Below are 23,241 nucleotides of genomic sequence, written 5' to 3'. Positions count from 1 at the left end.
ATGCATTAATTCTTTCTTGCATACAAATTGACATGTTTTAACTTATTAATTGAATAAATTTATTTTAATTAAGTACAAAGTATATCAAACTTGTATATAAATTAAATTATTTAAATTTAGTTGTATAAGTCGTATAAACTTATGCATAAATAATATGATATAAGAATTTATTTCATGGTTTTATATAGTATAATATATATAGGATTAGTGACAATAAATATTAGTTGAATTTATGGTTTATTTATATAAGATACTAAATTGACACTAGTTTAATTTCGTTTATTTTAAAAATACTTTAAAGACAACAATTGTTTTAAAGGTAAGTAATTGTAAATAAGGTTTATTAATGTAATTAAAAACATTAAAAAATAGAATGAATTATTTACTTGAGAGTTAGAGAAATACATTAAAATGATAATTCGATAAAATACAAAATATGTTTTACCAAATTAATTCAATCGATGTTATTTGTTATAACTAACAAATTATATGAATATACTCATACCTTGTGCAGGTGTTGGCTTAGTATTTTAAATTCACAACCATCGATGTTTATAACGAGCTAATGTATAACACATATAGCTTTAAATCTAGAGTATAATAAAAAATAAATTTTAATGGAAATATAGTAATAATAAATAAAAGATACTAAATTTCAAATATTCAATGGTTCCGTAGAATAATGTTTTTTAATTACTTGATAAATTATTTATACAAAATTAATTAGGTGATAGTTCCTCAGTATTCCTCAAAAATTAAAAGCCACCCAATATATTTTTGTAAAACATTATGCATTACTAAATAAAATTTTATTTTTTAATTAAAAAGATATAATGAGAATCAAAATTTCTTCTTCTCATCTTTGTTTGTTTCTTTGGTCATTTTTAAGAGCTAAATCATCTTATCATTTGTATTTAAATTGTTTTTTCTGCATATATGATTCGAATTTATCAAAAACAAAATGTTGAAGATGCATCCAAAATAATTGAGAAGGGATTAAGTGATATTATTACCCAGGTCTAGTCGACTTAAATGATTTTCAAAAAATATGATGATCTGTTGTTCTTACAAACTCAGATTCCTAGCTAGTGTAGAGCTTCCAGAGTTCTCATTGTGTCTTGTTTGTGTCTTTACGAGAGGTTTGGAACAAATTTCTTGATCTTATCGTTAGGTTTGATCCCACACGCGAAGCAATATAAAGATTGTGATTTTTAGTATTGTGCAAGAATTCACAAAACACATAAAAATATCTTGTGATGATCAACAAGACTAGTAAACAAGTCTATCAACCTTACATGTAGAAGTGCACTGGTCGAATAACGAGGATGAGATTTGTAGGTCAAAACTGTAATTGATGGTAAATAAACATTGGCGATCATGATGTTATAAGGGGTATCAAAACCAAACTTAATTGAGTGTTTAGCAATGTGGCATCACAGTACCATTGGGGGAATCAGTATTATATTTTACTTTGTTACTGAGAAAATATTCAAATATTGGTTAGTAGATATAGACTAAAATAGTTACCGAGGAATAGATATTATTAAGATGTGACCACACTTTCTCATGAACTTTTGTAGCAAGTTCATAGAAAAACATGTGTAAAAGAAACATGGTGTTGCTATTTAGCCGCATATATATGAGGGCTTAATCTCGTCGCTATTTAACAATAGAAATAGTCGACGTCATTTGTTTCTACCAAGGGACTTAAACTTGTCCTTTGTCAATGCGTAGTTTTGTGGCTTCGGATTTTAAAAAATTGTTTCTGAATTTATATAGATCTAACAACCTTTGTAAGATTAATGCTTTAGATACTAATATACTATCAATGAAAAAGAGTATTTACTTTGTTTTCACATTTATAGGAAAAAATTAGAAATCTTCATTTACAAAACGACATTCGTAGTTTGAGGTTATTACTTTTTGGCGAAAAGAAAAGAAAAGTTTGAGGTTATTACTAACGATGCCAACTATCAAAACAAAATTTATGTTAGTAACCAATTATGTGGGTGTTTGGTTGAGTAGTAACTTTCCTTTTTACTGTTGTTCGGCAGTAGCTATAAACTTTTTGTTGTATGATTACATGTGTTGGTTGTAGATGTAGAGTTTGATTGGTAAAGTTAATTAAATATTGAGGATTCAAAATTTAAGTTTATCAATTTAAAATTATAACATAATATTAAATGAGATAACAAATAAATAATAAATAGTAAATTTCATATGTATAACACATTGTTTGGTCAATTTTATAATTTTTTTTACCTCAAAAATATGATAAGATTTTTTTGTTGTCTTATGTTTAAAGTACAACGTACTCATATAATCTTATGCTTGTGAAAGTTAAAAATAATTTCTGTCCCGCTTGATGATTATGTCATTTTATTCTACAAATTTTTTTTGGCAACCGATATTAATTAGAATTCAAAGAGTTAATCCGAGAGATATTGTTTATATATATGGTATGATGCAATTCGGTATAATTCTTTCATACCAAATTATCCGTTTTTACATTTACACTACAAAAAATTAAAAATAAAGAAAAGTTTGTGAATTCCTTCTTGTCATTCCAAAATTTATCTTTTTTTTCCTAATTTTTCGGTATAATTCTAATTACTCTATGATCAAAACCATAAATAAAGATAAAACTGAACAAACACAAAAACTTGGATCCAAAAATACGGTTGGGACATTACCACATTTATGGCGGCATTCAATTCAATTGATTGCCACGCATTTTTCCAAAAGAATATACCCTATATAAAAAAATCCATTAAATATTATCTTTAACACATAAATGAAATCTTTCTCCTACATCCTACATAATCTGTGAATCTTCTTTCCATGTTTACACTGTTATAAAGCAACTTCAACTAATCCCGTTTTAAATATAAGCTATCTACTCTCTCTTAGCCATAATGGGAAACGAAGCAGCACTAAGATCATCAATGGTAGGTCTTGCAGTGGTGATGGTAGTTGTATGGTTATGGACACAGTCTTTAAAGAAGACGGTTGTTACTTACGCCGTCGGTATTTCTCTTATTGGCGGCATACTTTTGCCGGATTGGGACTTCTTTGATCGGAGTTTCTCTCGGTGGGGCTATCCTGTCACCGCCGAGGAAAGATCAGCCGCTCTCGCCCGCAAATCTCATCCTTCAAGGTTACTTGTTTATCTTATCTCAATATCAAACTAGTTGTTTTATCATATCATTATATATTAATCTTTGAATTATTAGATCTAAATTTTGGTTTAGCTTTATTGCCTTAAAACCTATTGGATAAACATAAATCATACATACAATTTTTTTTTTGTCAACCGATATTAATTTGGATTCAAAAGAGCGAATCTCAAACCATACATACAATGTTAGGTTCCATTTGCAATGTATGTATTATTGTATATCTACGAATTAGGTGTACAAGTTATGATTGAATTTGTTTATTTTCGTGAATATTTTCTATTGATTTTAATTGTTAGATCCAAATTTTGGTTTGGTTTACTGGCCTAATTAATGGATAATGGATACATCTTTGGACCAAGTAATGCAGGTTTAGAGTGTACCCTATGAGGATGGTTTTATACGGCACGGTCTATGGATATGCAGTGTATAGGTGGTGGATGTTCGTATCAAATTATTGAAGCCATATTGTATTTACTTGGTCCATCTTTTTTATGGTTTAGTGTTGTTGATTAACAAAATATTTAGCTTCGTTTTATTTTAACTTTGTAGAACATGTAAGACTACCAGATTACATATTGGTGTGTCCACATAAGATGGACAAAAATTGTCAAATGGATTGTGGTATACAAAATTGACCCAAAACAAAACTCCTAGAGACTCTAAATGAGCATTCTACCACCAAATTCTGTCCCACATCAGAAAGATCTTTAGGTTAAAAGTGAATGTCTCTAGGTTGTTTCGCAAGAAGGAGCAGGAGGGGGAGGAGGAACACCGAAGACCCAATCTAGTACGTTCAAGTATTTTGATCGAAATACGTCTCTTTCTTGTGCGTAACAATGCATTATAATGGCTGTCGAAACGCTGAACACAACCACATCCGCTCTTCTTAAACTCTTGGGCGGTCGAATGTATCCTGCCTCTGTCATGCAAGTAAAGAAGCTCTCTATCGCCCTCGCTAAGCAGTATAGTGATATCTCTATCCTTCTGCTTTTCTTCTCAATAGCTAAAGCCAGACCTGTTGGGAACTGCAGGAGAAGCCTAACGTTAGGTATTATATTAACAATGATATGTGATGAGAATGGCTTTCGTTTGTACTGTTGCTATGGCCACAAGCGGTATGTTGCATGTCTCAAAAGTGCGGAATAGTAGACAAGTCCAAGCCCTATTTTACATCATTATAGAGATGGTCTAAGTTCCAACTTCAAGTGAGAACAAAACAAAAATCGATAAGAGCCTTCCAAGAATTGATTCTAACCAGGCAGAAGAGCAGTAAGTAGCGAGAAACAAACTTGATCTCGCTGTGCCCAGAAGACCCTTGCCAAGTATAGAGTATTGCCTGTGATGAAACATATTATGAGGTGATGAATAAAATCAGAGGATATATACCATTCAATGAGCAGTTTAGACATAAACCTATTACTTTTTTAGCAGGTCTTGACGATGGACTATTAGCGCTGGAATCAAATACACAGGGACATAGACAGGTAACGCCCTCTTGTAAGCTTGAAGGAAAAATGTAACACCATGCTTAACACATGACTCATTTCCATGTATTATCTGCAAGTAACAACATAAGTATTGCGTAAAACCATGCATGCAGACTCATTGACGATACATCAACTATCGACAAATGCTTTGTTCGTCTTAACAACCCAAAAAAGATAGTATCATAGAAAACTTACCGTACAGGGGACTTTCATGGTAGGATCCAGTTTGATATCAACTCCAACAGACTTGTAATATTTCTCAATCGCTCTTAAATTAGTGAACGGTTGCGCGGTTGCGATATCTTTTACGCCTTGTAAGATTGAAAGATCCTTCCCACCTTGTTTGTTAAGGAAAGACTTGTACGATGAAGGAAGGCTTTCTTGTTTCAAAATGTAAGCAGACCTGAAAAAAAAACACAAAATCGCTAATCTAAGAATCTAATAACAACCAAGAACCTAGTAACAACTAGCTGAACCACAAAATTTAATATCTTTGTAGAGAGAAAGAGAAAGCATACAAAATCTGTGAGGAAGAGAGACACATGAGGAATAAATCTCCATGTTTCCAAGTAAGTGGCTTGCAAATGGTACCAAAGCGTTTACTTTTAATACCGCAACGCGATGCGAGAACCGCAGCACGCATCAATATATAAACAGCCAAACTCGTATGTTGCGTATTTGGCCCTGTGAGAAGCATAGATGGTCCAGCCACCAATCCAGCAAACAGGGCCCTCCATTTTGCAGTTCTGGATTCAGATTAAATTACTTCACAGTGATCAAATCTGAAGAAATTGATACTTCACTATTTTTGGGTTTAAATCACAAAATAAAAGTTACAAGATTAGTGGGGACAAACATGCCTCTTGTCTCCTGCTAAAGCAGCAATAGCTTCATCTACAGAAACAAAAGTCCCAGCAAAAGTTCCTAAGAACAATCCATATCTTAACGTCTCCTTAATCCCCATAGCGATAGCTTCACTATTCGAAAACTCTCCGGTTTTCCTAAACCGACTACGATTAGATTTCAGATCAGATGAGCTAAACCGGAAAATTTGAAAAATCGATTTCGGTTACCTAGATTGAGGAGAAGATCTACGACGACGAGCGAAACGAGCGACGATTGAGAAAATAGCTAAACCACCTTTTAAACCAGTACCTATAGTGAATCCTTTGACGGAAGCGACGATGATTCTTCGAAGCTTATCCGAATCATTCACCGATTTTGATTTCGATTTCGAATCGGAGTTTTTGCATTGTTTGCATGTAAACTCATCCGATTTACCGAAATCGTTGCCATCGTTGTCGCTGGAGATGCATGATGAGCAACGAGAACCGTTCGTCGATTCGTCGGACGGCGACATGACGACGGCGGCGGCGAGAATCTTCGGATTGCGCCAAAGTGATGCTTTGGTGGGAAATTGGGAATTGGCTTTTGAATAAAATAGAAAGAAGAAAGAGAGAACCAGAAAAAGGAAGTTAGGGAGAGTGACGAAGACAGCGAAATTTTTAGATTTACAGGGCCACTAAGAATTATCCAGTTGTCAAGGAGTGACTGACACGTGTCGGTTATTTTTTTTTTTTCCTTTGTGAATCTTTTGATTCTTCTGCTTTGGGAACCGTAATGATTTGTAGTATGGGTTTGTGGAAGGCCATGGGCTTATTTTATGGGCTTGATAACAGACAGGATAATATTAAAAATTTGGAACGTTACAAAAAGAATACGAATATTAAAAGAGATAAAAAAATGGGTGAATTAGCTCAATAACCATATTCCATAAAAATATTAAGTAACTAACACCATAAACGAAGGAATTGAGAGAGTGACGCTACGGGTATGTGAAGTTACAACCCACTCCCTAAGCCACGTTTCTGTGATTTCTTGTACGCGCGTGAGGGTAAGAGCGAGCTTCTTTCTACCAGCTGACGTGTCTCCTTTCGAAGCCAGTAAAAAAATTATCCTAGCACCGCTTGAGAATTGTCCCATCAGTAACATAACCTGCAGATTTTTACATTAATTTGAATAAAATATTCCCCCCAAAAATATCGGAGCAGAAGATGCTCTGTTTTCTATTTATTGCCAGTAAATGCTATACCTTTTACGCAGAGATCTAACCTGCAAAACAGAACAGTATGGATGGTGGTGAAAATAGTACAGCAGTAAATACAGGGAATCAAAAGGGAAAGGTACAAAACCATCGCTTTCTTGTTTCTGTTTTTAGTCTCTCGTGATTTAATTGCCTAGTGTAAAGTTTCCATTTAAAAATTCTCACTTTTACGTTCGAATATACCACTTACCTAGATTGTAGATCTGCTAAACAACTTGTTAGTATTTACTTAAATTAGATCGTGATTCACGCTGTATTTGTTATTCCGTAATTAAAAGCTACGAACGATTAAATTGGAAAACTGTTATTATTGATTGATATTTACATTTAATTTTCATTATGTTCTTTCTAAATAATACTGAACTATTTCCATAATCCATGTAGACCGCAGGACAAGATGAAGTATTGTTGGTGATTGGCGAGTGGGTCAGGGTGGATAATCTAGCCTGGCAGTTTGAACCTAAGACTGTCGAAGGATCGTCATTCATCCGACTCAGAACTAACATGACGTATGAAGAGCTATCTCAGAAGGTGAAAGATAAACTTGGCTTGCGTGGAAGAGGCATCACAGTTAAAATGGCATACCAATTTCCAGAGTGGATGGCGATAGATGAAGGCAACGGTTCTCCACCTCAATACATCAGCGAAGATAGTGATGTTACAATGTTCATTCAAATGCGGCGGCATATAGAGGAGGTCAATCTATGTGTAACTGTCGTCCAACACACTATTCCAAGTTCTCCGGTTGCTGTTACGGACAAGAACTTCAATTCAGAGGACAGTGACGATTCAGATTATGACTCAGAGGAGGAACTTCACCAATTTGCACTTGATAGTGCCGTGTTGGGGCCTACACTAGAGCCAACCGCTGCTACAACAGAGACAGAACAACACCGTCGTACCAGGCGAGAGCTGTTCCCTACAGGAGGAATCAGTATTAGAGAGCCTGAAGAATGCATCCGCCTTAAAAGCCCTGACTGTCTCCCTACTGACAAAGGGAAAGGAATAATGGACCCAATTGGGAAGAAAGGGAAGGCTGGTCCAAGCAGAGCAACGGTGACAGATACCTCAACAGACAGTGATGATGACTTGCTCATTGTTCCATTCACACTGCCACCCAATCCACCAGCTATCACCATTCCGGAAAATGCTGACATCGAAGGCGCAGATTCCTCACGGGCAGCTGTGGGCACGCCTCATGGCAATCATGTTTCTCCTATTGGTAATGCTGTAGCAGAAACTGACCTTCAGCGTCAAAACATTCTTTTTTGGGGGCGGGCACAAGAAGCTTTAAACACTATCCTATCCGATTTCAGTGATGACCCTATTCTTTTTGGTCGGGACGCCCCACCAGTATTTAACGATGGAAAAGGTGAAGGTATAACTTGCATTCCATATCTACATATAGATTTTGTTTGATGCTTGTTGCAAAACAAATTTGGTTATGGAGTAATTGGGAAAATAGAGTTCACACCTTATACTATTCTATTTATATTAATCGTGTACTATTTATATTACAGACTACAACCATGTCGCTGATAGATGTTCCTTTTATTTCAGGTGTGGACTCTGCTTTCTTTGACGTTAAATACGAAGGAGATAAGCTGTTTGTTGGCAGAGTCTTTAAGTCGAAGTCTGACTGCAAGATTAAGATAGCTATACACGCCATCAACCGCAAGTTTCACTTCAGAACTGCGCGTTCTACTCCTAAGTTTATGGTTCTGAAATGCATTTCCAAGACCTGTCCATGGCGTGTATATGCATCTAAGGTTGATACTTCTGACAGCTTTCAAGTTCGGCAGGCAAATCAGAGACACACATGCACGATTGATCAAAGGCGTAGATACCACCGGTTAGCAACCACTCAAGTGATAGGCGAGCTTATGCAATCTCGCTTTCTTGGTATTAAACGTGGTCCAAACGCTGCAGTGATTAGGAAGTTCCTACTTGACGACTATCATGTTAGTATATCATATTGGAAAGCTTGGCGGGCTCGAGAGGTGGCAATGGAGAAGTCTTTGGGATCTATGGCCGGTAGCTATGCACTTATTCCAGCTTACGCTGGACTCCTTCAACAAGCAAACCCAGGCAGTCTATGCTTTACAGAGTATGATGATGATCCTACTGGTCCACGCCGTTTCAAATATCAATTCATCGCATTCGCAGCATCAATTAAAGGGTACGCATTTATGCGCAAGGTCATTGTAGTTGATGGAACATCTATGAAGGGGCGATATGGTGGTTGTCTCATCTCAGCATGTTGCCAAGATGGGAATTTTCAGATCTTCCCACTGGCTTTTGGAATCGTTAACAGCGAGAATGATAGTGCATATGAATGGTTTTTTCAGCGGCTAAGCATTATAGCTCCAGACAATCCGGATTTAATGTTTATCTCTGACCGCCATGAAAGCATATACACAGGATTGAGTAAGGTTAGACACAACCATCCATCTCACGTTTCTTCATATAGTATACATATATCGATTTACTTAATATGCCAATAAGCTGGTTCTATTTTGATTGGATAATGAATGATTTCCCTAATATTGTTGCAGGTCTATACGCAAGCCAACCATGCTGCTTGCACGGTTCACCTTTGGCGCAATATCAGACATCTATATAAGCCAAAAAGCCTCTGCCGCCTAATGTCTGAAGCTGCACAAGCTTTCCATGTCACGGATTTCAATCGGATATTCCTGAAGATACAAAAATTGAACCCCGGATGTGCTGCATATTTAGTTGACTTGGGTAAGTGTTTTTCTCAGCTTACATATATTGTTATTAACGTGGCTGAGATGAAGTTGACTCCATAACCTCTGTATTTTGTAATTCATATAGGATTTTCAGAGTGGACAAGAGTGCATTCCAAAGGCCGGCGTTTCAATATCATGGATAGTAACATATGTGAGTCTTGGAACAACGTTATCAGAGAGGCCCGCGAGTACCCGCTTATCTGCATGCTGGAGTACATAAGAACGACGTTGATGGATTGGTTTGCAACTAGGAGGGCTCAAGCCGAAGACTGCCCTACTACATTAGCTCCGAGAGTTCAGGAAAGAGTTGAGGAAAACTATCAATCCGCTATGTCAATGTCTGTTAAGCCTATCTGCAACTTTGAATTCCAAGTACAAGAACGGACAGGGGAATGTTTTATTGTCAAATTGGACGAGTCTACTTGTTCCTGTTTGGAATTTCAGGGGTTAGGGATCCCTTGTGCTCACGCAATAGCCGCTGCTGCAAGGATTGGCGTTCCAACAGACTCGTTAGCAGCAAATGGATATTTTAATGAGTTAGTGAAGCTTAGTTATGAGGAGAAAATCTATCCTATTCACTCTGTTGGTGGAGAGGTCGCACCAGAAATTGCTGCAGGAACTACAGGAGAGCTGCAGCCACCATTCGTTCGCCGTCCACCAGGGAGACCAAGGAAGATCAGAATCTTGTCTCGTGGTGAATTCAAGGCAAGTACCTATTAGTAAACATTACAATGTACTTCTTATCTGTTAACAAGCTAATAACCTATCTACTTTTAATATGCAGCGGAACAGGACAAGGTCCCAGAGGAGGTGTTCACGTTGTTGTGGTGTTGGACACAATAAGGCCTCCTGCCGTAATGCTATATAAGCCGTCAACTACTGCTATGGGGTGCTAATAGGTGTTATGAAGAAACTTTCTGGAGTGGGCTTAAATAATGGTTGTTCCCGCATATCTTGCGGAAGCGGGTTTGTTTACTTCTACTAATGCAGGAGTAAGTACATTTATTGAAATAGTTTGGTATACCCAACTTTGATGTATACCTTATTATTTTGATTTTTATGTACTACCTGTTCATCGTGTATATTTGTGTTGGTATCTCTAATCCCGATGTAATTAAGTAATGCCCTGTAACACCGCTTTTGAAATGTATATATATGAAACCCCGCAGTCTGTCTAATCACCCTTCTCTGCTTCTTTCCAGTGCGTAATCATCCATATCTTACTTACATAAGGTACAGTCTTTCTTTTTACGAAAACTAAACCCTAATAATGAAGTGGGAACCCAAGCAATGATGCATCAGTAATTGTATACACTGATTTTTCCTGTAACATAATCAATGGGGTAAGCCATAACAAACCAAAACCATCAATCTGCTTTTGGAACCACAGAAATGAGTTTGTTTACACGTTTGATGAAACTGTTGGCCGAATAACATATGTTTTACTTAGTTTCATTATGCTGTATGTTGGAGATGCACTTTCAGTCAATCGCGAGCTTGTACCTGCAAGCTGTTACAGAACCAACGTGGTGAGCTGGCGAGCTGGCAATGTGAAGCGAGCTGGCAATGTGAAGCGAGCTGGAAATGTGAAGCGAGCTGGCAATGTGAAGCGAGCTGGCAATGTGAAGTCGGGGATAAGCAAAGCACGTGTTGTGAGCTAGCGAGCTGGCAATGTGAAGTCAGGGATGTTAAGCAAAGCACGTGTGTTGTGAGCTGGCGAGCTGGCAATGCAAATGGACGTTAACGGCGATCGTTATTAACGTGGTTAGCGTTTACTTTCTTTACCTTTTTGTATAAGAGCAACATGTTATGCTCATGCTTTCATTATCGAAGATTGTTATAGAAACTCTCTCTCTTCTAGAACTTTCTTTGTAATCTCTGGGTTTTTCTCATCTTGAGAACCAGAGGAGAATCACTCCGCGTTTCATGAACGTTGTTTGATTCTTAAGTAATATACAGAGCTTTCAATCGTGTTGGTGTTTTGGTTGTTAATCGGAGATCGTGATATTTTCTGTATCACAAGCATCACGTTTATAAATGTTATGATTATATAGCCAAACGGGCATCATGGATGGCAGCTTCGTCATAAATAGTTTTGCATGGTATCCTATTCTATTTACTATTTACTGTACTATTCCGACCCATATGCAAGATTCAAATAAAAAAGCTCGTTTTACATCAAATAATTGGAGGCTCAAATTGTTTTCTCTTGATGTCATGTTTTCAGTATATATGTGAAAATATTACTCGTTTAGTTATAATGATATGCAAGAACTTGACATTTCATTTATTAGTTGAATACTTTGGAGTTATAGGAGTTTGTAGCTATAGGAGTTCAGCATATCTGTTATTGCATCACTGTAATATAACCCAACACACTAGGCTAATAGGCTGAAACATTTCACTTCAAACATAAATATACAAACATCACAGTTAGTAGTTGAGTTTCAATACAACTGTTCTCTGATTACAACAGAAACTCCATGTTTGTTCAACATAAATTACACATCTACAAATCAAGCACCACGTTCTGTTGGAGACAATGCATTGAAAGTTTCGATAGCGTACTGTTTAGCTGCATCTCGCATCTTCCCATCATCTAGTTTCCCACAATACTCCATTGCGTTCACTGAGTGTAGCTCTAGTAAGACCACACTTGCAATTCCAACCAGCCCTGAAATAAACAAATGTAACTATATATGTAAACCAATCACATTGCACACAATTAGTGGGAGATCACAAATGAAACACAAACAGACCTAGTGAAGAACAACTGCACTGTATCTTGGGTCTACTAACAGTCATTGGCTCCAGCCTCTGTGTTAGCATGTACCCGTTAACTCCATGCTTTCGAATCAGGTACGGTAGCATGATTGTTATGTGCTCTACGTACTTCTCCACCTGCTCGTCTTTCAACACGTCTCTGTTACAGTCTAAAACTGTGACTCCCCACTTCTTCAAATCTATGACAAGCCCAACCCAATGCTGCCTCTCGACCTGCATGGGGCAGTAGATGACGTCAATCTCGGCAAACCATTTCGGACGCACCATGAAGGGGACTCTTGCAAGAGTGCTGAAGTAAAAAGCACTCTTATCTGCAGCTCCTACAAACTTGTTGTACTGGCGTCTTAGCTCTGACAAGAAACTTGAAGGTAGGAAATCAAAACGCAGCGGCTTATTTTTATCTAATCGCAGCTGTATGAACCTCACTAACAGATCAGGTCCCTGTGGCAGGAAAATGTTTGTTAGCACAAATTCTATACATGAGTTACATTGTCTATCAGTACTCCCACAGTTGCTGCAAAAGTAGATGAATGAAGTATTCTATAGTAACTTACTGATTCATCTAGTAGTGTCTGGCCCTCAAAAATGTTCAAAAATTCTGTATTCTCCAGTACAACGCCATCAGCCAGAACATATGAGCTGCATGTTAACATATAAAGGTTGCATTAGTTGATACCACAAAGAAGAGCGGTTACTATTCTATACTTAGTGTGACTACTTACACTCCCCGTTCCATTTGTTTGAGAAACCTTTTCACAGATGATGGACTAGGCACAGAGAACGGTTTAAAAGGCCCAATAAAAGCAGGTGATTGATTTGGAGTCTGCTTCTCCACTTTTGCAGAACTACTAACATGACTTTTACCAGCCCCTCTGCTAGCTGTTTGATGCGGCTGGACCGGTATGCTAGTCATATTCTCTATACTGTTGCTTTGAATTGGCCTGTCCCTTATCCGGTTGCTGGACCGCAACACAGAAACTTTGCTGGGGAATGTCTTCTTCTTCCCTCTTGGAGGCAACCTGCTTCTGTTATCGTTGATTTCTTGCGTTAGTCCCAACGAAAAATTCGGCTCCACAATGTCTACTTCATCATCCAATTTCTCAGTTGGTGAAACATACTGCAAGGCATATAAACATGTACATAGTTCAGCGGAGCAACAACATATAACGTTACATTTACATAAATGGGAACTCTTACTGTTTTGGGTTCATGCACGGCCTCTTTGTTTTCAAGCTGCCAATAACCAATAGCGAAAGTAAGTGGGTTTGCTGCAACATAAAGTATGTATATTGTAACTCAAAACCAGAAATAAATATAACTACCTTTGTGCTCGCCACATGCTCCATATCTTTCGCTCGCTTCAGTGGCCTATTAGATTGTGCATCCATTTGAGAACAAGATTTTTTCTTTCCTCCTTTCTGAATAGAATCTTCTTCTCTTACCTAAGAGGCATCAAAAATATATGTCATTCTTACCGAATACACACAAATGCGTCATAATCTTCACTGTATTCTCACCTCCATTCTAGTGTTAGGGTTGCTGCGTTCTGGAACAGACACTCCAACGTTTATGCCGCACGCAGCCGGCAAGTTGTCACTTCCTTCACTTAACCCAATATTAGGTTCAACCTGTTGGGAAACTCCATGCTTATTTCCTGGCTGGTCAGCTCTTATTTGTTCCTGATGCATCAACAGAAAATTGTTGTTTAATGTGAAGCTGTCCATATACATCAAATAGCACCTACTAGTGCAATACTTGAAGTCTCAACAAGCAAATTGAGGTGCTTAACCTGTTTAGAGTGGGCATCAGCAACACATTTGCTGCATTCTCCAACAATTCCAGCCTGTCTATTTAGCCCACTCACAGCTTCCCTAACCGATTCAGTAAGTATTGCAACCAATTCTTTCTTCTGCTTAACCAGTTCAGCCTCAAAGTATGACTTCAATTCATCGTTGTTTGATTGTTGAATCTTGAGAACACGTTTCTCAAACTCATCAGCTACCTCTTTGATGACTGCCTCTCTAAGACCATGTCCAGCAGAGCCACTATCATTGTTTTCCATCTCGCCAGCTCTTGGGACTTCCTGCTGCAACCCTTCTCCATCCGCAAAACTGACACCATCTTTATCTGTCACCGGTCCATCCTTATTCGCCTCACCATCCAATCCGTCTACACCTTCTCCGGCTGCACACTCTTCCCTCTCTTCTGCAGCAACACCAGAACCATCAACATCCATCTCATCGTCACCATCCCCCTTAGCCTGATTCACACAGTCATCAGCCATGAACTCATCTTCAGATGGATGTTCAACATCATTAGCATCAACACCACCACTCCAACTGTTATGCTCGAATGGGTGTTCCTCCATTATCAATGATAGCAGATGCGAAACTTCTTCATCATCCTCCTCATCTGAGAAAGATAAGTCGATCTCTTTCGCCAGGAGCTCTTCATTCAGCAGTGAGGTTACCCGGTCCTAAAAGTTAAGAGTCAATAGAATAGATAAGTCAAGTACACAATCTTTCTACACCAAATACAAAGAACAAGCTTTACAACAATAGAATTACCATGCCACTTTGGTCGATAGTTCGTGCATCATGCACATTGATGTTCAAACTCAGCCCCAATACATACTGAACCAGCTTCTCGACTGGAATGGTTGGGTCTAGAATGTTAAACACCGAGTCTGCCGTGTATATAATAGCTGGACAACATGCCACTGTCACAAGAACTAAGGCATGAGGAAACCCTTGTATAGCTGTGGTATCTTGTGCAAGCTCCTTGGCTGTTCTTTGCTTGGCGCTTCGAATAGTCGCGAGAAACGAAGTTCTACCCCAAGGATATTTAAGAAAGGATTCTACATCTTTTACCATCTCTACATGGTCAGGATCGATGATAGTTCGCGAACATGTCGGGCAAAGAATCCCATCAACTAGTAGCAGCAACGATAGGCGAAATCGAGTCAACGGGTCTTTGTATTTCTTCCCCATAGATAGCTTCCCAACAATCCATTGTGAAGTAGGCTTTCTCTCTTTCCCAAATAATGCCTTGTAGAACCTCGTAGGATTCTGAACCGCTTTCATTTTCCCTCTTGTCCTTGCATCCTTTTTGTTGAATCCAGATTTGCTGCAGTTAAGCCCGGTAACAAGTGCAAAATCATCAATGGCAAATCGAATTGGCTTCCCTGCAAACACCCACCACATTTCATACTTCTTATCTGTCACCAACTGCCTAGATAGAATGTAATGTAAGAACATTACAGAAAACTGATGCGTCCCCATTTGCAACAGAAATCCAAACTGCGAACCCTCCAGCTGCTTCAAATGGTTTTGATCTAGAGCAGCCTTGATGATCTCAATCCACCTAAGAGTAAAGTAATTGTTTATCCTCTTTCGGCCCTCAGGTTCAGAACCTAGCCGAAACAAACGCTTTGGCAACTCTACATCCCCCATGGAACAGATACACTGAAATACAAATGTCCACGTATCACTTTTTTGATGCTGCTACTTACACAAATACAAAATATATAAATCTTAGATGTAAATATATGTTATTAACAGACTCAACCAATATAGCCTCAGCTTTCCGTTACTATCAACAACAACAAATGGATTACATAGAAGTTGAGTTAAATATTAAACCTTCATAACACCAATTAGTGGAATATCGGATTAACCAGCAAAGATTCACTAACTAAAGCTACTCAAATCCGAGTTTATGCTATTCAATACTGCAAATAAAACTAAAAATGTCATTAACACATACAACCAATTTGAGTAGCTTCCGTTACTATCAACAAACACAAATGGATTACATTGAAGTAGAGTTAAATCCTAAACCTTCATAACAACTACAAATGAATATCGTATTAACCAAGCAGATTCCCTACCTAAAGCTACTCAAATCCGAGTTTATGCTATTCAAGCTCTTCAACACAAATTAAAAAGATTTTCCCAAAAGCCAAAAAATGGCATTTCATACCTTAATTTGGCTGAATCCCTTCGCCGACACCAATTGCCACAGAAATTCGAGTGTTACAGTGGAGACGACGGAGATATAAACACCTCTACTCCCGTACAACAAAACTCACTCAAGTACTCTCAACGGAATCAAAAACCCTCGATTGAGAAAAGAGCCAACATAAGTGTTGTACGAAACTCGGATGCTTAGATAGGCTCCTCCTCCAATTGCAGAAGATTTATGCAGTCCGATTGCCAGAAATCGAAGCCTCCACAGTCCCCAAATCGAAACCCACAAATTCAATCTTCGTAAACTCTAGAATCGTCACTCGGATTGCACACGCAGTCTGCTCTTCGAAACTTTCCCGGGTGTCGCTTTTTAAAGCCCAGAATTTTCAGATTTTCTTACTGTAACTTCTCTGAATGTTCACCTCTATTTGAATTTTTACAGAGTAATACATAGAAGTTATCGATTGAAAACTCAGAAGAAGAAGAATAAGCGCGTGTGCTCACGCACGGGTTAAGTTTGTCAATATTGCATAAAGTTCAATACATATTGGTTGAAGTGTTAGTTTTGCAATTATAATTTTTTTGTTGGCTATATTTGCAAATTTCCCTAAAAAAATTATTATTAGTAGTATTGAATCCTTTTTAATTTTTTTTTTGTGCAAAGTAATAGTATTGAATCCAACACAATTTTTCTTTTTCTTTTTGGAATGCTAGTTAACATTTCTTCAACAAATATGTATAATACATGTTTTATCATTAAAAACTTGAATTGTTTAATCTCATGAGAATCCAGCTAAGATCAATATTATAAGAATCCAACAAATTTCAATATTATAAATAATTTCATGGTTCAGTCAATTAATTAGATGTCGACATGTGTAAAAAAAATTAACTTCTTTTTCTCTATAAAAACTACTATAAAAGATATATTTATATTTTTTAAAATTATAATTGTTTTGGCGAATAAAAACAAACAAAATTATCTATAAATAAAGAGATTGTAATTTTATTAGTTTAGATTTATGACAAAATAAATTTTTGTGAATGTGACAAAATAGAAATACCAACAAAAAATATAAGACGTTGAGATGCACAAATTGTTGGGGTCGGATTCCACCCAGGTAAGCGAGCCAACCATGTTTCAACGCCTCGGGAGACATCGAAGAGTTATCCCGAATCGGGCCACAAAACACCTCGGAGATCGCATCAAGAATCCATACCGAGGCGATATCGAGAATGCTTCGGAGCATTCTCGTGAAATGGTCCCCCGACCCGACCTCGAAACGCCTCGGACATAAAATCTGGCAATTCGTCCCGAGGCGGGCTCCAAAACGCCTCGGGAACGTATCCTCGAATACCGCGGTCCGAGCATCCCGAGCACGACCCGAGGCCAGCTAAATTTCGGCTCGGAAGAACCTCGGGTTAGACGAGAAAACCTTCAAAAAAGAACTTAGCCGGTATAAGTTCAAACACATCATTTCCGAAAACCCGGAAGAGACAATCTTCAAAGATATCACCGAATACAGAAATTCCGAGAATCTTCGGAAGATAAGGACAATCTCCTTCAACAACTTAAAGATAAAGAGAAATCTTCCGAGAATATCGCGAGAGGCGATATTCTCGAGCTCTATAAAAAGCACTTCGAAGGACAAACAAAAGGACACGCACAAAAACGCTCTCAACTTCATGCTATCAAAAACGCTCTGACTTTGAAGACAAAAACACTTATTTTCATATTCTAGAACATTTGTACGATCAAATCATTACTTTCTCATTAATACAATCAAGAACATCGTCCGCAGTAATTGAGAATTCTGTTGTTCTTTGAGAATCTCACAAAGATTCGTTCTTTGAAGAAACCCTTAAAATAAACTCTACTGTGCGAGTTTTGACTCTCACAATTTGGCGCTAGAAGGAGGGGGGATCGAGATTTCTCTTACTCCCGGAACACAGAACCAACCACCCAATTCACAATGGTCAACAATCAAATCTCCGGTAACACAGTTGATGCATAGGGGAACCCAATCCCTCCAATCCAGACAGACGTTCCTGAAGCCGCTGTTCCCGCGACCCTAGCGGAACTAAGAAGTATGATGGCTCAACTTAACTTCAACAGAAGGTGAACGATCAAGAACAGACAAATCGATCCTTGGCACAACAACTCGAAGCAGCTACCTTCCAAGGACAGATCAGGACTACTCGTTTCGGCGCGAGGCATCTTCAGGATCGACGAGCAGCAACAGATCTCAACCCCACACGGCTCGTGTTCCACACGCCTGGCAATACTACAAGGCCCGTCCGCAGAACCGCACCGGAAATCGGAAGAGACCGAACCGAGCCAGCGATTTTGGGATATCGAGAAACGAATCAAACAGAAAGAAACGAACCAAGCTCCCTCTTCCTTGAGCAGAGGTTACCGAGGCCGATCAGATCAATGCCTCGGACAATGAAGATTCAGAAGAAAACATTAGGTGGGCTGAAGAGTACGCCAGAGAACAGGAAATAAGCGCCATCAAGCTCTGCCTAGCCAAGGCAGAGAACGAGATGAAGCTCGTGAGATCCCAAATGCATAGCGCAGTCTCCTGGGCACCGAACATCGACCGCATTCTGGAAGAATCCCACAACACACCGTTCACACACAGGATCTCTAACGCGATAATCTCGGATCCAGAAAAACTAAGAATCGAGTACTTCAACGGGTCTTCCGACCCGAAAGGACATTTGAAGTCGTTCATCATCTCCGTGGCCCGGGCTAAATTTAGACCAGAAGAAAGAGACGCCGGTCTCTGTCACCTGTTCGTCGAGCACTTGAAAGGGCCAGCTCTGGATTGGTTCTCGAGACTCGAAGGAAATTCTGTGGACAGTTTTCATGAGCTATCGACACTCTTCCTGAAGCAATATTCGGTGCTAATCGATCCTGACACATCAGACGCCGACCTGTGGTCACTATCTCAGCAGCCTAATGAGCCACTTCGAGACTTCCTCGCGAATCAACGACGTGGCGGCTCTCTCTGCTCTGAAGAAAGCACTGTGGTATAAATCCGAATTTCGAAAGGAATTAAATTTGTCCAAACCACTGACAATCCGAGACGCCTTGCACCGAGCCTCGGATTACGTATCCCATGAAGAAGAGATGGAACTACTAGCCAAAAGACACGAACCGTCTAAGCAAACGCCTTGCATCGACCAATCCCAACCCAGTGCTCTGAATCATAGAAAAGGTGCCCAAGGCGGGCCATTCGTTCACCATGAAGGACGAAATTTCTCCGGAGCCCATAATTACCAGGCCGATAAACCCCAAGGCGAAGCCGCCCGAGGCCGCGGTCGAGGACACGGTCGAGAATCCTACACTTGGACAAAGGATCAACCCGCAGGAAACGAGCAAGAATATTGCGAGTTGCATAAGAGTTACGGCCATCATACTTCCAGATGTCGTAGCCTCGGAGCAAGGTTGGCAGCAAAATTCCTAGCCGGAGAAATCAGCGGAGGTTTGACCATCGAAGACTTAGAAGCGAAAAAAGGTAAAACCGAGCAGGTCAACACTGTGGCCAATCCCGAGCAAGCAGCCCCCGCGGCGAACCCCGAAGGACCCAAAAGAGGCCGAGGTAATCGCGAAGCAGACGACGATGAGCCAGAGGCTGCTCGGGGAAGGATTTTCACAATTTTAGGGGATTCGGCTTTCTGTCAAGACACGGCGGCATCAATCAAGGCTTATCAAAGGAAGGCCGACGCGAATCGTAACTGGGCGCGGCCATTTAATGGACCAAATGACGAAGTAATCTTTCATGAAAGCGATACCAACGGTTTAGACCGTCCGCACAACGATCCATTAGTCATTACACTGACCATCGGTGATTTCAACGTCGAACAAGTCCTAGTCGACACGGGAAGCACACTTGACATCGTTTTCCTTACAACTCTGCGAGAAATGAAGATCGACATGACGCAAATCATGCCAACTCCACGACCTGTGCTCGGATTCTCGGGAGAAACCACTATGACTCTCGGGACCATCAAATTGCCAGTCCGAGCCAAAGGGGTAACAAAAATCGTCGATTTCTTTGTTACCGACCAGCCGACCGTGTACAACGCGATTATCAGCACCCCATGGTTAAATCAATTCTGAGCTATCGCCTCGACGTATCATCTCTGCCTGAAATTTCCCACAAGCGACGGCGTGAAAACCATGTGGGGAAATCAGAAAAATGCTCGCTTCTGCTTCATGGCAGCACACAAGCTTAGGAACCCCGTCACTGAATCGACAGCCGACACGAATCATAAGAAGGCCAAGCTTGGCCGAGCGGAAGAGAAATCAATTTCCGAGCAGTTATAGCAGCTAAAGATCGAGGAGGCTCGGGAATCTACAACACTAACTCCCGATCCGGTCATCTTAATCTGCCTTGACGACGCAAAGCCCGAGCGATGCGTAGAAATCGGCGGAGATCTGGGAGAAGAACTAACAGCTGAGCTCACCGCCTTTCTCAAAGAAAACGTCAATGCATTCGCCTGGTCCCCAGAAGATTTGCCCGGAGTAAGTGTTGACGTCGTATCGCACGAGCTCATCATCGACTCAACTTTCAAACCCATCAAGCAGAAGAGGAGAAAATTGGGTCGGGAGCGAGCAGAAGCCGTGAAAGCCGAGGTAGAGAAATTATTGAGGATCAGATCCATCACCGAGGCGAAATATCTCGATTGGATCGCAAACCCGGTCGTAGTAAAAAAGAAAAACGGCAAATGGAGAGTCTGCGTAGATTTCACAGACCTTAACTAAGCTTGCCCGAAAGACAGCTTCCCATTACCACATATCGATCGCCTCGTGGAATCAACTTCTGGAAACAAGCTACTGTCATTCATGGATGCTTTCGCTGGTTACAACCAGATCATGATGAACCCCTAAGACCAAGAAAAAACCGCTTTTTACACAGAACAAGGCATTTTTTTGTTACCGAGTGTCGCAGGTCCTAGCCGATTTTATTGTCGAACTACCCACCAAGGAGGCTCGGGAAAACCCACTCGACACAACTTGGCTTCTGCACGTAGACGGCTCGTCATCAAAGCAAGGCTCACGTGTAGGCATCCGCCTCACCTCGCCAACAGGAGAAAGCCTCGAGTAGTCATTTAGATTAAATTTCGAAGCTACCAACAATGTGGCCGAGTACGAAGCGCTCGTTGCCGGACTTAATCTAGCTCGGGGACTAAAGATAGGAAACATCCGCGCTTTTTGCGATTTCCAGCTCGTCGCGAATCAATTCAACGGAGAATACACAGCTCGGGACGAAAATATGGAAGCCTACCTGATTCATGTTCAAAAGCTAGCGAAGAATTTTAACGAATTCGAGTTGACAAGGATTCCACGAGGAGAAAATACATCGGCCGACGCCCTAGTGGAATTCATTGAGAAGCCAAGTATTGAGCTCGGCGAAGAAAAACACGTCCTCCCAATACAATGGACAAATGGAAAGCTCGTAAACTCAAAGCTCAGGCTGCGCGTTTTGTCTTAGTAGATGAAAAACTTTACAAGTGGCGATTATTCGGGCCCTTGATGACATGCGTGGAAGGAGAAGCGATTTGCAAGATCATGAAGGAAATTCACGGCGGCTCGTGCGAAAATCATTCTGGGGGAAGGGCTTTAGCCATTAAAATAAAACGCCACGGATTCTTCTGGCGACTATAATCAAAGACTGCAAACATTTTTCAAAACGATGCGAAAAATGTCAAAGGCACGCGCCAACAATCCATCAACCGGCCGAGCTCTTGTCATCAATCGCCTCGCCGTATCCCTTCATACGATGGTCAATGGATATAATTGGACCTATGCATCTCTCGAAGCAAAAAAAATTAGTCCTCGTCCTGACCGACTATTTCTCAAAATGGATAGAAGCCGAATCTTACGCCAGCATAAAGGACGCTCAAGTCGAGAACTTCGTGTGGAAACATATCTTATGTCGCCACGGGATACCTTATGAGATTGTCACGGATAACGTATGAGATTGTCAACCCGCTTCCAAGGCTTCTGTGATAAGTGGGGAATTCGACTTAGCAAGTCAACACCACGATATCTCCAAGGAAACGGCCAAGCCGAAGCCGCTAACAAAACAATCCTCGACGGATTGAAGAAACGGCTCGATGCTAAAAAGGGCTCGTGGTCCGACGAACTCGAAGGTGTACTTTGGTCGCATCGGACAACTCCTCACCGAGCCACAGGAGAATCCCCTGGAGAAACCCCTTTCGCTTTAGTCTACGGGACATAATGCATAATTCCAGCCGAGATGATAGTGCCGAGCCTACGACGGAGTCTGTCCCTCGAGAACACCCCTCATAACACTCAAAGGCTCCTCGACGAACTCGATCTGATCGATGAACGAGAGATTCAACCCTGGTTCGTATACAAAATTATCAGAATGAAATGGCTCGTCATTACAACTCAAATGTTCGGCAACGAAGATTCCATGAAGGAGATCGGGTCCTCCAGAAAGTTTTCCAGAACACTGCCGAACCGAACACCGGAAAGCTCGGGACGAATTGGGAAGGACCGTACTTAATTTCTAAAATCGTCCGACCCGAGGTGTATGAGCTCGCTGACTTAAGCGGCAAAGCCGTTCCAAGGTCATGGAACGCAATGCACCTAAGGAAATACTACTACTAAGTCAGAGGTGATTAAACTTGAACTACGAGGTGGCTTGATCCCTGAAAAGGGTAGGTAGGCAGCTCGTCTTCGGACGAGTTCAGCTACCCCCCATTAAAAAAGGAGGGAGTGGGTCCGTATATTCATACTCCTATTTTTATTATCTTGTAGATTTTCGAACCGAAATATGAATAAAAATTCTTCGCAACCTTTTATTCAGAGCGACGGCTCTGAGTATCTATTACGCCTATTCGGCTACAGCGCGCTATACAAATACGAGGTGAAATCTATCATATTATTTCTGATAAGAAATTTTCATCTTCAGAAACCCGGTTATACTT

General features: G+C 40.1%; 2 protein-coding genes, 1 long non-coding RNA gene and 3 pseudogenes across 10 annotated transcripts; 4 read left to right on the top strand and 2 right to left on the bottom strand.

Moving 5' to 3' along the window:
• Window positions 1-2,799: 2,799 nt before the first annotated feature.
• AT1G34640 (peptidase) lies at window positions 2,800-3,791 on the top strand. Its single transcript, NM_103187.3, has 2 exons — window positions 2,800-3,157; window positions 3,547-3,791. Exons 1-2 carry the CDS (start codon window positions 2,916-2,918, stop codon window positions 3,635-3,637), a joined length of 333 nt encoding a protein of 110 aa, NP_564450.1. The 5' UTR covers window positions 2,800-2,915; the 3' UTR covers window positions 3,638-3,791.
• On the bottom strand, window positions 3,702-6,167 carry AT1G34630 (uncharacterized protein; the record flags this gene model as incomplete). 5 transcript variants are annotated; one of them, NM_103186.5, is made up of 8 exons in its annotated part: window positions 5,740-6,167; window positions 5,527-5,667; window positions 5,185-5,412; window positions 4,862-5,069; window positions 4,600-4,736; window positions 4,435-4,515; window positions 4,275-4,341; window positions 3,702-4,204 (listed from the first exon to the last, which is right to left on the bottom strand). In NM_103186.5, exons 1-8 carry the CDS (start codon window positions 6,024-6,026, stop codon window positions 3,908-3,910), a joined length of 1,446 nt encoding a protein of 481 aa, NP_174722.2. In that variant the 5' UTR covers window positions 6,027-6,167. The 5 variants fall into 5 exon arrangements, with proteins under 5 accessions (NP_174722.2, NP_001117411.1, NP_001320790.1 ...); NM_001333115.1 differs by having other exon boundaries at window positions 3,908-4,204; window positions 5,185-5,448; window positions 5,740-6,145; NM_001123939.2 differs by having other exon boundaries at window positions 3,768-4,341; window positions 5,740-6,145.
• Window positions 3,942-4,238, top strand: AT1G06787. The gene has a single exon (NR_139149.1). It is a non-coding gene; the product is annotated as an other RNA (long non-coding RNA).
• A 628-nt stretch (window positions 6,168-6,795) lies between the features above and the next one.
• AT1G34620 lies at window positions 6,796-10,405 on the top strand (annotated as a pseudogene; the record flags this gene model as incomplete). The annotated part of the gene is made up of 1 exon: window positions 6,796-10,405.
• Window positions 10,406-12,039: 1,634 nt separating this feature from the next.
• On the bottom strand, window positions 12,040-15,759 carry AT1G34610 (annotated as a pseudogene; the record flags this gene model as incomplete). Its single annotated transcript has 9 exons — window positions 12,040-12,197; window positions 12,283-12,748; window positions 12,862-12,946; window positions 13,030-13,424; window positions 13,505-13,540; window positions 13,630-13,749; window positions 13,825-13,986; window positions 14,097-14,783; window positions 14,875-15,759.
• Window positions 15,760-18,248: 2,489 nt separating this feature from the next.
• On the top strand, window positions 18,249-22,918 carry AT1G34600 (annotated as a pseudogene; the record flags this gene model as incomplete). The annotated part of the gene is made up of 1 exon: window positions 18,249-22,918.
• Between the last annotated feature and the right edge of the window lie 323 nt (window positions 22,919-23,241).

Source organism: Arabidopsis thaliana, assembly GCF_000001735.4.
Source record: "Arabidopsis thaliana chromosome 1 sequence".
Lineage (NCBI taxonomy): Eukaryota > Viridiplantae > Streptophyta > Magnoliopsida > Brassicales > Brassicaceae > Arabidopsis > Arabidopsis thaliana.
The sequence above is the reverse complement of the archived record's forward strand: the minus strand, read 5'-3'. Positions and strand labels throughout refer to the sequence as shown.

Bases quoted from the DNA above. Each gene is read 5' to 3' on its own strand.
- AT1G34640 (NM_103187.3), top strand. From the start codon at position 2,916: ATGGGAAACGAAGCAGCACTAAGATCATCAATGGTAGGTCTTGCAGTG. The intron at 3,158-3,546 runs GTTACTTGTTTA...CAAGTAATGCAG, and splicing joins CGCAAATCTCATCCTTCAAG to GTTTAGAGTGTACCCTATGA.